This window comes from Salvelinus alpinus, chromosome 9 (assembly GCF_045679555.1).
Source record: "Salvelinus alpinus chromosome 9, SLU_Salpinus.1, whole genome shotgun sequence".
In the NCBI taxonomy this organism is placed as follows: Eukaryota; Metazoa; Chordata; class Actinopteri; order Salmoniformes; family Salmonidae; genus Salvelinus; species Salvelinus alpinus.
The window spans coordinates 67,534,542-67,550,847 of NC_092094.1; the positions used below are offsets into that span (position 1 = coordinate 67,534,542).

Genomic DNA, 16,306 nt, shown 5'->3' on the forward strand with positions numbered 1-16,306 from the left:
GGGGCGGTGCATAATTGGCCCAGCGTCGTCCGGGTTAGGGGAGGGTTTGGCCGGCAGGGATGTCCTTGTCCCATCACACACTAGCGACTCCTGTGGCGGCCAGGCGCAGTGCATGCTGACACGGTAGCCAGGTGTTTCCTCCGACACATTGGTGCAGCTGGCATCCGGGTTAAGTGGGCATTGTGTCAAGAAGCTGGGTTTGGTTGGGTTTCGGAGGGCGCACTGCTCTCGACCTTCGCCTCTCCCTAGTGCGTACGGGAGTTGCAGCAATGAGACAAGACTAACTACCAATTGGATACCACGAAATTAGGGAGAAAACAGGGTAAAAAAAACTAAAATAAATATAAAAGATACATGATCCGTTGTATTTGGTGAAAATATAGGCTAGTCTCTCTCCAGAATGGCTCAGCTGTCAATCTTAAAACAATTCCATATGTCAGTTTAAGATCCTCAAATCTGGGGATTATCATGCGATAACTCTCCTAGCAGTTGTTAGGCCCGAGGTGGAGTTATCACACGATAAATCCTGGGTTCTCATGCCTTATTGCTTAAAAAATCTTGTTTTAGCCTTATCTAGTACAATTGTGGCTTGATTCCACTTTTTTATCGGTTTGCATTCGTTTCAATGGGGGACTTTTATTTGGAAGCCGAATCTCAGATTCCACTATTGTTTCTCACAACACACACGTCAACATTAACATTGAGTTGAGGAATTTTGTTTCATCATCATGAGCATCCTGGACCAAACACAGAGACAGATTGCTCACCGGTTACTTTTTAGATAGGAAGACCAGGTACTGTAAATCGTTCTCTCTAAAGTGTTTGACATTGTACCAATAGCTAGAGTGGCAAATTGGTACGAGGTTGTGGTTTGTTGTTGTTTTTATGCGCAGCAAGCTTGGCCTGATCAGCTGTGGCCATTCATGCAGGTGTGTAGCTAGCTAGCTGAGCGTAAGTTAACGTTACCTTTTCATATCATTGTCATCCATTTTAATATTTTGAGTAAGCATCATCATTTACTCGTGAATGACGCCGTAGCTAGTATCTGGGAAAATGAGCAGCAGTGTATGTGAATGGGTAACTTGTGTAGTTAGCGTCAACTACTTAAGCAGAGCCTGTCTGCATGAAATGGACGAGCAACCCGGTCTAGTCGAAATATTGTTTTCGATTAGACCGGGTTGAATCTGACTATTGAGACTTCTAGTTGATAAAATGCATATGATATTTACAGCTCACGCTTCACCAGGATCCCTTGTGCTGGTTTGTGATAGTAAATTAACAAGATGATCATGTCTCTTGCTGCTGCTAGCTAGCTAGCGGGAAATGACAAAACAACCAAATAGGCTATGCAGGGCTTTTGGTAATTGTATAGATGGCCTGGTTAATAGTCAAAAAGCTATCCCACTTTGCAGTCCCTATTGCTAACTGCAGCCACAAGAAGGAGGGGAGTTTGGTGAAAATATAGGCTAGTCTCTCTCCAGAATGGCTCAGCTGTCAATCAAATTGATTTATAAATCCCTTTTTATCAGCCATTGTCTCAAAGTGCTATACAGAAACTCAACCGAAAACCCCAAACAGCAAGCAATGCAGATGTAGAAGCATGGTGGCTAGGAAAAACTCCCTAGAAAGGCAGGAACCTAGGAAGAAACCTAGAGAGGAACAAGGCTCTGAGGGGTGTCCTCTTCTGGCTGTGCCAGGTGGAGATTATAACAGTACATGGCCAATATGTTCAAACGTTCATAGATGACCAGCAGGGTATAATAATAATCACAGTGGTTGTAGAGGGTGCAACAGGTCAGCACCTCAGGAGTAAATGTCAGTTGGTTTTTCATAGCCAAGCATTCAGAGTTGGAGACAGCAGGTGTGGTAGAGAGAGAGAGAGAATACTTAATTCACACAGGACACCGGATAAGAATGGATTAATACTCCAGATATAACAGACTGATCCAAGCATAAATACTGCATAAATCAATACTGGAGGCTGAGACAGGAGGGGTCGGGAGACACTGTGGCCCCGTCCGACGATATCCCCGGACAGGGCCAACCAGGCAGGATATAACCCCACCCACTTTGCCAAAGCACAGTCCCCACCACTAGAGGGATCTTTTCAAACCACCAACTTACTACCCTGGGACAAGGCCGAATATAGCCCACGAAGATCTCCCTTTAACGGCACAAACCCGAGGGGGGCGCCAACCCGGACAGGAAGATCACGTCAGTGACTCAACCCACTCAAGTGACACCCCTCTTAGGGACGGCATGGAAGAGCACCAGTATTTATTTAACTAGGCAAGTCAGTTAAGAACAAATTCTTATTTACAATGACAGCCTACCGGGGAACAGTGGGCTAACTGCCTTGTTCAGATTTTTACCTTGTCAGCTCGGGGATTCAATCTAGCAACCTTTCAGTTACTAGTCCAACGCTCTAACCACTAGGATACCTGCCACCCAGTAAGCCAGTGACTCAGCCCCCGTAATAGGGTTAGAGGCAGAGACAGCAAGGGCGGTTCGTTGCTCCAGTACCTTTCCGTTCACCTTCACACCCCTGGGCCAGACTACACTCAATCATAGGACCTACTGAAGAGACGAGTCTTCAATAAAGACTTAAAGGTCGAGACAGAGTCTGCGTCTCTCACATGGATAGGCAGACCGTTCCATGAAAATGGAGCTCTATAGGAGAAAGCCCTGCCTCCAGCTGTTTGCTTAGAAATTCTAGGGACAATAAGGAGACCTGCGTCTTGTGACTGTAGCGTACGTGTAGATATGTACTGTAGGACCAAATCAGAAAGATAAGTAGGAGCAAGCCCATGTAATACTTTGTAGGTTTGCAGTAAAACCTTGAAATCAGCCCTAGCCTTAACAGGAAGCAAGTGTAGAGAGGCTAGCACTCTAGTAATATGATAAAAGAACATGCCAATTCTTTCGCATTCATTGTTTTCATTGTGTGAATTGTGTTCCCTTTGTTTATTTTTTATTAGTTCCCCATGAGATATATCATCGGTACTAAACAAATGTAATAGGGAAAAGAGTAGCTCAAGTCAAGACGTAGAAAGGGAGGCGGACAGGCTGAGTAGAGAGAGATGCAATTGAAAGAACCTGAATTTTCCTTATATTTTTTACAGTTTTTATTTGTCTGCTTTATGTATTTTGACTTATTTGAAGATGGAAGTTATCGGTCTACTGCTGCATTGGCCTATAGGCTATGAGTTCCATGCGCTCATTTCTTTAGCTGCCAATGGATCACAGTGTGTCATTGTGTCCATATGGCAGAGGCTGGTGCTCTCACCATAGTTTAATTTCACTTTTAGATTTTTATCATTTTACTTCAGATGTTTATGATTAACCACGTGATTTTGAGAAACAAATCATAACTGGCATGCAGATCGGTAGAAATGGTATGATAAATTGTAAGCTTCCCCAAACTTGAAACTCACGCTCCGCCTTTGAAGTCTTTATACAATAATTGCCTCCACATTTAAATGGTGGGATTTGCCTATAGGCTACTTTGAAGCAAGGTAAGACGTGCCTCATAATACGAAGTAAAACAGTCAGGTTTCAAACAATTAAGTAGGGCTGTGTTTTCAAAATGCATACTGCCTCCAGCTCACATTGTAAAGTAGTGGTGACGCTCCGATAGCCTGTTGCCTGCACTTGACTTGTGAATGGGAGGCGCACTTCAATTAGGTTACCAGTTGAGAAAAAAAATAGTAGGCCTAGCTCTTTTTTAAGTGTGCACCAAAAATGTTTTTTTAACATGGGACTGCATTTAGAATTGTTTGTCCATGAATGGGCTTATAAAAGCACATGATTTACTCCCACTGCAACCAGCTGAGGAGCTGCAGGAGAAATCCAGCTCAAAAGACTCTGTATGCTGTGCGTGTGTGATTAGTTGTGTTAGCTATTCTTCATGTAGCCTAACAAAAATACACACAAACCAATTTTATTCCACTTTATTATGCAAATCATAATGGTCAAATGTATTTCCATCAATGAATAAAAAGCAATATTTTGAAATGGGATTTTTTTTCTCTCTGTCATTTTTTGGGGCAACAGTTTTATCAATTTATATATTTTTTCTATCGGCCAAAAGCCGGGAATCCCAGTTTTGTGTGTGTGTGTGACCGCTCTTTTGTTGGTTTTGACCTAGCCCATGAGTGTTTCTGTGTGTAGTCTGTCTCCCTAGGCGGAGTGGTGGCCTCCCTCAGTAACAATGATCCTACCTAGGTCTTTCTGAGACTAGTGTGTGGTTGTGTGTGTGTGTGTCTTTATTTGCCTGGCATCAAAGAGGACCGGTGGCAGTGGGAAAAGGTCTCCCTTTCTCTCTCAGTAGGGCTAGGCAGGATGTGTGGTTACCCAGGTGCCTACAGCAGCCACCTGGCTGCTGTAGGCATTTCCATTGGCACCAATAAAGAACCTATACTAGGAGAGTAATTGAGTTAAACTCGTGTGTGTGTTGATATGTAGCCTTTTATAGCTTTTAAGTAGATTCTACCTGAAACAATACAACAAAGACCTCTTAAAGTCACCATTGGGCTCATGGTGAAATCCCTGAGGGGTTTCCTTCCTCTCCGGCAACTGAGTTAGGAAGGACGCCTGTATCTTTGTAGCGACTGAGTGTATTGATACACCATCCCAAGTCTAATAAATAACTTGATCTTGCTCAAAAGGGGTGTGTGATGGAAATGTTTATGCTTTTCTAATAACCCATTTGTGTTCATGCAAGTGACTGATTGAACACCTGGAAGAAATCCTCACTGTAGTATCTGCAATTTGGCAGTATGCCCAAACCCTTGTTTTGAGAATGATATCTCAGTTTCAAGGTCTCAGCTTGGAGAGAAGAAGCCTTGTGAGGTATTGGTCTGCCACATGCATGAACCAGTATTGGTCAGTCACATGAATAATAGCAAACAAATAATGAATAAGCTAAATCATGCAAATATTACTTTCTGTGTAAGTACATAAGAGAACTAAAACGGGACTGCCCCATTGGAACTCCTGATCGACATGTGTACTTGGTGCATTGAGTTGGTTGGAACCTCTTCAGCGCGCTGATAACAAACAATTATTAATTTAAGATGGACTTTGAGTGTCCCTGTGTAAGAATTTCCATGACAATTTGGAATCACGAACAGGATGATTGATTCTGCCTGTGGAGCTTTCCAATGTGGGTCTGTGAGGAAAACCGGTAACCGGTGGCGAGGGCAATTCCTGTCTGACCAAAAGAGGACGAGGACCCGCCCAGACCAAACACTTAGAGCGAGCTGCCCAGGAAACACATTATCCGTGAACAATTGAGGGATGGCAACTGATTTCAGTAAGTCAATTTAAATTAGTTGTATAATTGATTTCTATAAAAATTAACAAAGATGTAGGAGGGTACCACTAGTCATAAGTAATAGCACGAGGTGAATGTAAAAGTTGTCTGATATGACATATTAAGCATGAGATTTACATTTGAGATAATAAGAGGTTGAAATTTGGATATTAGGATAATAAGATATTGACTGAGTGTCCCTGTGTAAGAATATCCACAACAGATGTCTGCTTTTATATTTTTACCCATCTACCAATAGGTGCCCTTCTTTGAGAGGCATTGGAAAACCTCACTGGTCTTTGTGGTTGAATCTGTGTTTAAAATCCACTGCTTGACTGAGGAACCTTACAGATAATCGTATGTGTGGGGTACAGAGATGAGATAGTCATAAACAAAATAAAAACATGTTTAAATACTATTATTGCAAACCAACATAGTGAGTCTATGCATCTTATATGACTTGATTAGCACATATGTAACTCCTGAGCTTATTTAGGCTTGCATTAACTTAACAAATGGGTTGAATACTTATTGACTCAAGACATTTCAGCTTTTCATTTTTTATTAATTGTAAACATTTTGAAAAACACAATTCTACTTTGACATTATGGGGTATTAGCTCAATTTAATACATATTTAAATTCAGGCTGTAACAACAAAATGTGGAAAAAGTCAAGGGGTGTAAATACTTTCTGAAGGCCCTGGATTGTTAATTGGACTCTTCTGTAATTTCTTGATTCCTTGTTAATTTGCATGACATTCTACTGCACTGTTGAAGCTATCCATTAGGCCTAGGAGATAGCTTTCGCTTGCAATTACATTTAGTGCTCATTTCACAGACTGAGACTGCTACAGCCCTCGGCTACTGGGGCCAAAGATTAGGAAACATATTACGAGCATGCAAATTCATAAGTGGATTTTTCAAACAGACATTCATGTGGATTTGCTTGTTAACATGAACACACACTGCACAATCCATGAAACAAGTACAAGTCAATGTCCACAAAGTTATTTACTAGAGACATTATTCAGGTTCAGGCTTACGTTTGAGCCTTTTTTGGAAACAATTATTGTTGACCAACATCATCCACACTGACTGCCAAAAAAGGTTGGAATAATAGAGGAGGTGCATAAAGATGACGGCCCCCCGTGCACTTAAAACAAATTCCTTGTTTTGCTAAGTTCAGTGTATTGTACATTGCTCTTCGTTACAATTTTGTTCTTTTTATATGGTCATTAGCACAGCAAACATGTTCAACATTTTTGCTTCAAGAGGCTGGCAATTTGAAAAACTGAAAAAAGGGTAGATTGTGCTGATTTATTTGGTTACAAACTCAGTGGACAGTGCTAAAACAATGACATCATATCTGAATTCTGCCATCTTTATGCACGTTCTCCATTGGAGTAGCCTAAGCGTAGCCTACTTAGCCAACATATTACATAAAGGTGTAAAGCCCCATTTCACATTCAGCTCAGGGGCCCAGTGGCTTAAAACTTCTTATGGCTTGGGGGCAGTATATCGACATCTGGATGAGAAGCGTGCCCAAAGTAAACTGCCTGTTACTCAGGCCCAGAAGCTAGGATATGCATATATGGTAGATTTTGATAGAAAACACTCTAAAGTTTCCAAAACTGTTAAAATAATGTCTGTGAGTATAACAGAACTGATATGGCAGGCGGAAACCTGAGAAAAATCTATCCAGGAAGTAGGATTTCTTTGATGTGGGTAGTTTTCAATTGAATGCCTATAGAGTATCTAATGGGTTAGGACCCAGATTGCCATTCCTATGGCTTCCACTAGATGTCAACAGTCTTTAGACATTGTTTCAGGCTTGTTTTCTGAAAAATTAAGAAGAATGAGACCTTTCTGTCAGTGGACTGTAGAATCATACAGTGCTGGTTTGCGCGCCCTTCGTTGTTTTTCCTTTCTATTGAATACGCTATTGTCCGGTTGAAATATTATCGATTATTTAGACAATTGACAACCTGAGGATTAATTATAAACATCGTTTGCCATGTTTTGACGAACTTTACCGGTACTATTAGGATGTATTCGTCGGCATGTTTTGACCGCCTTTGAGCCAGTGGATTACTGAACAAAACGCGCCAACAAAACTGAGGGACTTTATCGAACAAAACAAACATTTATTGTGTAGCTGGGACTCTTGTGACTGCAACCATATGAAGATCTTCAAAGGTAAGTGATTAATTGTATCGCTATTTCTGACTTGTAATTCCTTTACTTGGTTGTAAAATGTTTGTATGCATTTGTAAGCGGGGCGCAGTCCTCAGATAATTGCATGGTATGCTTTCGCCATTAAAGCCTTTTTGAACTCTGACAAAGCGGCAGGATTAACAAGAATTTAATCTTTAAGCCGATGTATAACACTTGTATTTTTTATGAATGTTTATTATGACTATTTCTGTATTTTGAATTTGGCGCTCTGCAATTTCACCGGAAGTTGTCGAGGTGGGTCGCTAGCGGAACGCCTGCGCCAGAGAGGTTAACCCTTTAGAACCCATAGCGGCCGTCAACGGCCTGTCTTTACATTACTATAGCGGCCGCAAACAGCCTTGTTTTACTCACAATAATATCTTTGTCAAAATCGCAAAATGAACTTGCTAACAACCTGTTGTCATATTCACGTGGCTGTTGGAATCAACCATTACCCGGAAACGGGGTATGCTGTCATTTGACTAAAAATGACAGCGCCCTACGACTTTTCACTGTGGAAAGTGATATGGATTCGGACGTCCTTGCACTTTTAAAAGCGATGATGTCGAGGTGATTGAACACCTACTCATGGAATAGAAACACCATAATATTAATCACGTTAATTAAGCAAGTAATAGTCAAAAGTTTGGACACACCTACACCTCATTCCAGGGTTTTAACCTTTGTTTTTACTATTTTCTACATTGTTGAGTAATAGAAGACATCAACTCTTTGAAATAACACAGGGAATCATGTAGTAACCAAAAAAGTGTTAAACAAATCAAAATAATATTTTATAATTTAAATTCCTCAAATTGCCACCCTTTGCCTTGCACACACTTGGCATTCTCTCAACCAGCTTCACCTGGAATGTTTTGCAGGAGTTCCCAAATGCTGAGCACTTATTGGCTGCTTTTCCTTCGCTCTGCTGTCCAACTCATCCCAAACCATCTCATTTGGGTTGAGGTTGGGTGATTGTGGAGGCCAGGTCATCTGATGCAGCACGCCATCACTCTCCTTCTTTGTCAAATAGCTTTAATGCAGGGAAACTTAATTCAGTTTTACCTCATTTCAATCAGCATGTTAAATGCGCAACCAGAGGGAAAACAAAAGCTCACCCTTCATCTGGCAAATCTGACCATAATTCTATCCTGCTGATTCCTGCTTACAAGCAAAAATTAAAACAGGAAGAACCAGTGACTCGGTCTATAAAAAAAGTGGTCAGATGAAGCACGTTATAAACTGTTTTGGTAGCACAGACTGGAATATGTTCCGGGATTCTTCCGATGGCATTGAGGAGTACACCACATCAGTCACTGGCTTTATCAGTAAGTACATCATTCCCACGGTGACTGTACGTACATACCCCAACCAGAAGTAATGGATAACAGGCAACATTCGCACTGAGCTAAAGGGTAGAGCTGCCGCTTTCAGGGTGCGGGACTGTAACCCGGAAGCTTATAAGAAATCCTGCTATGCCCTCTGACTAACCATCAAACAGACAAAGCGCCAATACAGGACTAAGATCGAATCCGACGCTCGTCGGATGTGGCAGGGCCTGTAAACTATTACATACTATGAAGGGAAGCACAGCTGCGAGCTGCCCAGTTACACAAGCCTACCAGATGAGCTAAATCACTTCTATGCGTGCTTCGAGACAAGCAACGAGCATCAGCTGTTCGGGCTTACTCACATAGCCCACGTGAGTAAGACCTTTAAACAAGTCAACATTCACAAGCCGCTGGGCCAGATGGATTACCAGGACGTGTGCTCCGGGCATGTGCTGACCAACTGGCAGGTAGCCATGTAGCCAACTGGCAGGTAGCCACGTCCGTAGCCATGAAGTGCTTTGAAAGGCTGGTAATGGCTCACATTAAAACCATTATCCCAGAAACCCTAGACCCACTCCAATTTGCATCCCGCTCAAACAGATCCACAGATGATGCAGTCTCTATTGCACTCCACACTGCCTTTTCCCACCCGGACAAAAGGAACACCTATGTGAGAATGCTATTTATTGACTACAGCTCAGCGTTCAACACCATAGTGCCCTCATCACTTCACTAAGCTAAGGATCCTGGGACTAAACACCTCCCTCTGCAACTGGATCCTGGACTTCCTGACGGGCTGCCCCCAGGTGGTGAGCGTAGGTAGCAACACATCTGCCACGCTGATCCTCAACACTAGAGCCCCTCAGGGGTGCGTGCTCAGTCCCCTCCTGTACTCCCTGTTCACCCACGACTGCATGGCCAGGCACGACTCCAACACCATCATTAAGTTTGCAGACGACACAACAGTGGTAGGCCTGATCACCGACAACGACGAGACAGCTTATAGGGAGGAGGTCAGAGACCTGGCTGGGTGGTGCCAGAATAACAACCTATCTCTCAACGTAATCAAGACAAAGGAGATGATTGTAGACTGCAGGAGAAGAAGGACCGAGCACGACCTATTCTCATCGATGGGGCTCTAGTGGAGCAGGTTGAGAGCTTCAAGTTCTTTGGTGTCCACATCAACAACAAATTAGAATTGTCCAAACACAAGACAGTTGTGAAGAGGGAACGACAAACCTATTCCCACTCAGGAGGCTGAAAAGAGTTGGCATGGGTCCTCAGATCCTCGAAAGTTTCTACAGCTGCAACATCGAGAGCGTCCTGACTGGTTGCATCACTGCCTGGTACTGGAACTGCTCAGCCTCCGACCGCAAGGCACTACAGAGGGTAGTGCGTACGGCCCAGTACATCACGGGGGCTAAGCTGCCTGCCATCCAAGACCTCTACACCAGGCAGTTTGCTACCGGACTATTTCCATTCTTTCTTATCTATTATCTATTGTTTACCTAAAACCTATTATTTTTTTTATTTTTTTTAAACTTAAATTTCACTGTTGGTTACGGCTTGTAAGTAAGCATTTCATTGTAACCTGTTGTATTTGGCGCACGTGACAAATAAATGTATATTTGATTTGAAATTAAGAAAAGATTCTATATCAAATTATACCATGCCAGGTTGGAGAGGATTGGTGCATTGTCCATTTACAATGTGGATGCTACAATGATTACGGATAGTCAAATCAAATGTTATTTGTCACATCCGCCGAAGACAATAGTTGTGGACCTTACCGTGAAATGCTTACTTAGAAGCCCTTAACCAACAATGCAGTTCAAGAAATAGAGTTAATAAATATTTACTAAATAAACCTAAAGTAAAACAAAACAAATCAATCAAAAAGTAACACAATACATGTACATAAGAATAACGAGGCTATGTACAGGGGGTAGTTGTACCGAGTCAATGTGCTGGGTACAGGTTAATCAAGTTAATTTGTAAAGTGACCATGTAAAATAGTCCTGAAATGAGTCATGATGAGTAAGAAAATTACAGAAGCACAAATATCATACCCCCAAGACATGCTAACCTCCCCTGTTATTGTAATGGTGAGAGGTTAGCATGTCTTGGGGGTATGCTAACTTTCTCACATGTCATTATTCCCCATTCATTCAGTACTATCTGTAATTCATGAATCAAGCATCCTCATTATTCTAAGAACATGGATTAACAGCTACTCGCTGTTTATCTATGCATAGTAGCTTTACTTCTACCTACATGTGCATATTAGCTCGTCTAACCTCTACCCCCGCTTATTGCCTCGGTACCGGTTACCCCTGTATATAGCCTCCTTATTGTTATTTCATTGTTGCTCTTTATTTATGATTTACTTTAGTTTATGAAGTAAATATATCCTTATTTCTTAACTGCATTGTTGGTTAAGGGCTTGTAAGTAAGAATTTCACTCTAAGGTGAAACCTGTTGTATGTGACAAATAAAATTTGATGTTTTATTCTTATTTACAATAAAAGTGACTCCGAAGTCACACAATACATTACACAGTTCATTTCTATTGGGCACAAAATCATCTGAAACACAACCAAAACAAACAGCAAATGCATCCAACAAGTTTGAAGATTCACAAGATGGATGTAATCATTGCGCACTAGGAATATGGGACCAAATACTAAACGTTTGAATACTTTAATACTTTTAAAAACTAAAATGTGTCCCTCTCCCAATCCCTTTGGAGCTCACTGTATGTGCTGTTGGTTGGAGTCAGCACTATTAAATGGGTCTGCTCTACACCAGGGCTTACATATCCCTATTTTCCGCAATTAATTCTGTTAAAACCGGAGTTGTGGTATAATAGTACACAGTAGCTCTTTTTTTATTTGAGTCAGTTGGAAAGGACCCTGTAGTTATAACAACCACATTTTCTAACATGGTTTTTAATCCAAGACAACAACCACAGAATGTGTAGTGGTTGAACATTTCTGCTAAGTCATTTTTTTTTAAAGACCCAAAATCCATGCAGTGGTGTTGGACTTGGACCAAGTGATCTTCTAAAACCTTTTAGAATGCCTGTTAGAAAAGTCATTGTGCATATGAGTGGATAGGCCATACGTTTAAGAGAATCAAACCTTTTTATTTGCATGCCGTTGCCATCCATTTTCTCATTTATGTTCTGCTTTGATAGCAATGATGATGAAATGGTACTAGGCTAGATGGATTCTGATGGTAAGATCTGAGCTAATGTCTGGGCTTTAGCTCAGGGGGCTATCGGTTTTTATCACAATCAGCCACAATGTAGCATGTAGGCCAATGGTGTTTTTTCTTCTGGTCTGACAAGTCATCTGTACTGTAAAGCACATGTGATAACTGCTGATGTAGCCTAAAACTTTTGATTGATTGGTAGATTATCATTACCCGTATTTATTACTCTGCTCTTGTGTGTCTATAGGCCCTGGGTGGGAGATGACCAAAGAGGATGTCCCGGTGCCAGAGTCTTCAGAGGGCGACTCTGACCTGGGCCGTCACAGCACATTATCCCACAGTGGTGTAGCGCGCCCCACCATCCACCAGGTGGCCTCGGCCCCCATGCCCACTGACTGCGGTAAGGAAACACAACATATCACATGAAATTCAGATCTAAGTGTATTGAAAGATTAAAGTGCGTTTGAAACATTTCATTAGGCCTACACGTAAAACAAATGTCATGCACACACTCGAGGCATACAAATGTCAGTCACACACACACACACACACACACACACACACAGAGTACATACATCCTTTGATTGTTAATATAATCCTTAACCTACTGAGCTGACAAATCCGAATGGATCCATTAAAACAAAAACTATAAGTCTGACATATACTGTATATCTGAAAAATGGCTGGATTCAGCTCGCTGTGGTGATTTCAATGGTGTGTATTATACTGTCATCCAGGTGACATAAGTGGTACTACACCACCTCGTTTCATAAGTGTGCTTTTGTAAATTTTCATTGGCTCAGAGAGGCTCATGTGATGTCAACAGCTATAGACAAACTTCTGTGTGAGGTAGAGTGAACTGCAAGGAACCATTGAATGAGTCTCGACCGGGGCAATCCAAAATATGTATTTTGTCTCTACGGCTCTCCAGACTTCTTAAAAGGCAAAATCAAAGAACATTTTCAATACATATGCGTGTTTGTCTGATATGGACACAGGTTGTACCAAAATAAGCGTCTGGGCCTTGTGAGTTGTATGGTATACCATTTGTCCGTGTCCGACAATGAAAATCATGGAACTATTGCCTCCCAAAAAATATATATTTTATTTTTTACAATAACTCAACTTCATACAGTGGTTTCTCCTTTTAAAAGGTACTGTGTACACTGAATTCTATGGCACGTTATTTAAGTGTGAACCGCTGGTACCATTAGTGCTAGTTTGACCACCAGAGGGCATCTTTGAGAAGCATTTGATTGCCTTCCATAATGACTGTACTAGAGAATGCGGGCACACTGGAGACCGGGGTTCAGTTCCCCGATGGTGAGGAAGGAGTAGGCTGTCCTTGAAAATAAGAATTTGTTCTTAACTGATTCCATATGTGTTATTTCATTGTTGTGATGTCTTCGCTATTATTCTGCAATGTAGAACATAGTAAAAACAAAGGGAAAACCCCTGGAATGAGTAGGTGTGTCCAAACTTGACTATTACTTGCTTAATTAACGTGATTAATATTATGGTGTTTCTATTCCAAGAAAAACGAAAAACCCTCTGGGTTTCCTTTTGGATAGAATGGAAAATATGGCACTGTACAGCGTGACGGTCGGGAGTACAGTACTAGGCTATTTTGCTAAAGAATCTCTGTGTCATGTGGGCAGGGCACACGGGAGACCGGGGTTCAATTCCCCGATGGGGAGGAAGGAGTAGGCTGTCCTTGTAAATAAGAATTTGTTCTTAACTGACTTGTAGTCCAACCAATACGCAAATGTAGATTCAGTGAAGATAAAAGTCCCCATGCTTGTCTCAGACCAGCGCAAAACGGTGCTAAAATAGTTAAAATCCTATTGCTTCTAACTTCAATATGCTCTTTAAATAAATAAGACCTACACCACTTTTAACAGCACATTCACTCAACACTAGTGAGACTCATGTCGTCTACGGTAGGCCTACAGTATATCGAAAAATCTGACGTGACTCTCTGCCAATAATTACATATAGAGAATTGGAGGATATTTCTGTAATTCAGTGATATTTTTTCCCATAGTAATTCGTTATGGATCCATAACTAAATAAACATCTGCATTTTGAAAGAGTATTTTTATCATTATTTTATTAATGAAAGCATAAAGATTTGGTATTTAGAATTATTTTTGTTTCTAGAGGGAGAAAAACCTACAGTCATCTCATGGGTCTCCCAGTCGAGGCCGGCACGGGTATTGAACCAGCATCTTTAGCAACACAGTTTACAAATGTGCAATTCTACACATTTTGCCACGGGGCTGAGGGAAAATGTGCAGTTTAAACACATTTCCAGTAATTCTAAACATTTTGCCATGGCTTATGCCATGTTCTTATGCTATCTGAGTGACTCAAACATTGTAACAAAATCAATGGAGGCCCCATGCCATGCCAATTCTTTAATTTTAGATTCTCCCTGACTGTCTAGTTTTTATTTTGGTGATAGTTCTCAAAGATTATCTTTTTTACAAAGCATACAATACTGTTTTCAACTCTCTAGAGACAGCAGGAGCGGTAGAGATACTCTTAATGATCGGCTATGAAAAGCCAACTGACATTTACTCCCGAGGTGCTGACTTGCTGCACCCTCGACAACTACTGTGATTATTATTATTTGACCATGCTGGTCATTTATGAACATTTGAACATCTTGGCCATGTTCTGTTATAATCTCCACCCGGCACAGCCAGAAGAGGACTGGCCACCCCTCATAGCCTGGTTCCTCTCTAGGTTTCGGCCTTTCTAGGGAGTTTTTCCTAGCCACCGTGCATCTTCACCTGCATTGCTTGCTGTTTGGGGTTTTAGGCTGGGTTTCTGTACAGCACTTTGAGATATCAGCTGATGTAAGAAGGGCTATATAAAAAAATATTTTAAAAATTGGGGGGTCACTTAGAAAAAACCTCAACCAAATGTATATCCCCATTGGAAAATATAAATGGACTGTTTGAAAATATGAAGAAAACAATGTGTAAAAAAGGGGGTGCATCACCACCAGGGGGAGACTCGTCGAGGCGATGGCTCCCTCTGCTGGACGTGACAGGTCTCGACGGGCTCTCCGGCCAGGACTAATTGGGGCTGATTGTGGTTGGTGGGTAATCAAGGGCTGATTACTCACCAGCTGTACGAGTCCCATAAAGCTGCAAGAAGGGCAGCACACAAGGAGAGGGACTGGGGGAAGAAAGGTGACTGCCGTATAGTTGGAGACGGTGCCCGAGCTAAAAGGAGGCAGTTCAGTTTTTATCCACGACAAGATACAGCAAGACCCGGAGCCCAGAAGACTGTATCCCGGAGAAGGTCTCATGGGGAGACCTATCCTTTTCTTTTGATTTATTATTTAAATAGGAACCCTTGAAACCGAGCTAATCCTACTCTGTCCATGTCTGATCTGTGAAAACGTCTGGACCAAACCCCCTGGTCTGCCACTATATATATATTATCAGTTGAAGTCGGAAGTTTACATTCACTTATGTTGGAGTCATTAAAACTAGTTTTTCAACCACTCCACAAATTTCTTGTTAACAAACTATAGTTTTGGCAAGTTTTTTGGCAAGTCGGTTTTGGCAAGTCGGTTAGGACATCTACTTTGTGCATGACACAAGTAATTTTTCCAACAATTGTTTACAGACAGATATAATTCACTGTATCACAATTCCAGTGGGTCAGAAGTTTACATACACTAAGTTGACTATGCCTTTGGGATATGGGGCAGTATTTATCACGTCCGGATGAAAAGCGTGCCCAGAGTAAACTGCCTGCTACTCAGGCCAGAAGCTAATATATGCATATTATTAGTATATTTGGATAGAAAACACTCTGACGTTTCTAAAACTTTTTGAATGATGTCTCTGAGTATAACAAAACTCATATGGCAGGCAAAAACCTGAGAAAAATCCAACCAGGAAGTGGGAAATCTGAGGTTTGTAGTTTTTTTAAAGTGATTGCCTATCCAATATACAGTGTAAATGGGGTCAGGCTTCCACTAGATGTCAACAGTCTTTAGAACGTTGTTTCAGGCTTCTACTATGAAAGGGGAGCAAATAAGAGCTGTTTGAACTAGGGGTCTGGCTGAAAGCCTTTAGCTAAGTCGCGAGCGCAAGCTCCGTTCCCTTTAATTTCTAAAGACAAAGGAATTGTCCGGTTTTAACATTATTGAAGATTTATGATAAAAACATCCTAAAGATTGATTATATACATCGTTTGACATGTTTCTACGAA

At 41.5% G+C, this 16,306-nt stretch overlaps 1 protein-coding gene across 3 annotated transcripts in view; it reads left to right on the top strand.

The window, feature by feature from the left end:
* The first annotated feature begins 186 nt into the window (after positions 1–186).
* The window catches only part of LOC139530509 (CAP-Gly domain-containing linker protein 4), an 88,662-nt gene continuing 72,542 nt past the window's right edge, over positions 187–16,306 (top strand). For 2 of the 3 annotated variants that reach the window (XM_071326998.1, XM_071327000.1), the window contains exons 1-2: positions 683–794; positions 12,321–12,473. In XM_071326998.1, coding sequence (XP_071183099.1) covers positions 12,335–12,473 — 139 coding nt within the window. In that variant the 5' untranslated portion in view covers positions 683–794; positions 12,321–12,334. Of the gene's footprint in view, positions 323–682; positions 795–12,320; positions 12,474–16,306 lie in introns of those variants that run through there. The other variant, XM_071326999.1, reaches the window with a different exon arrangement.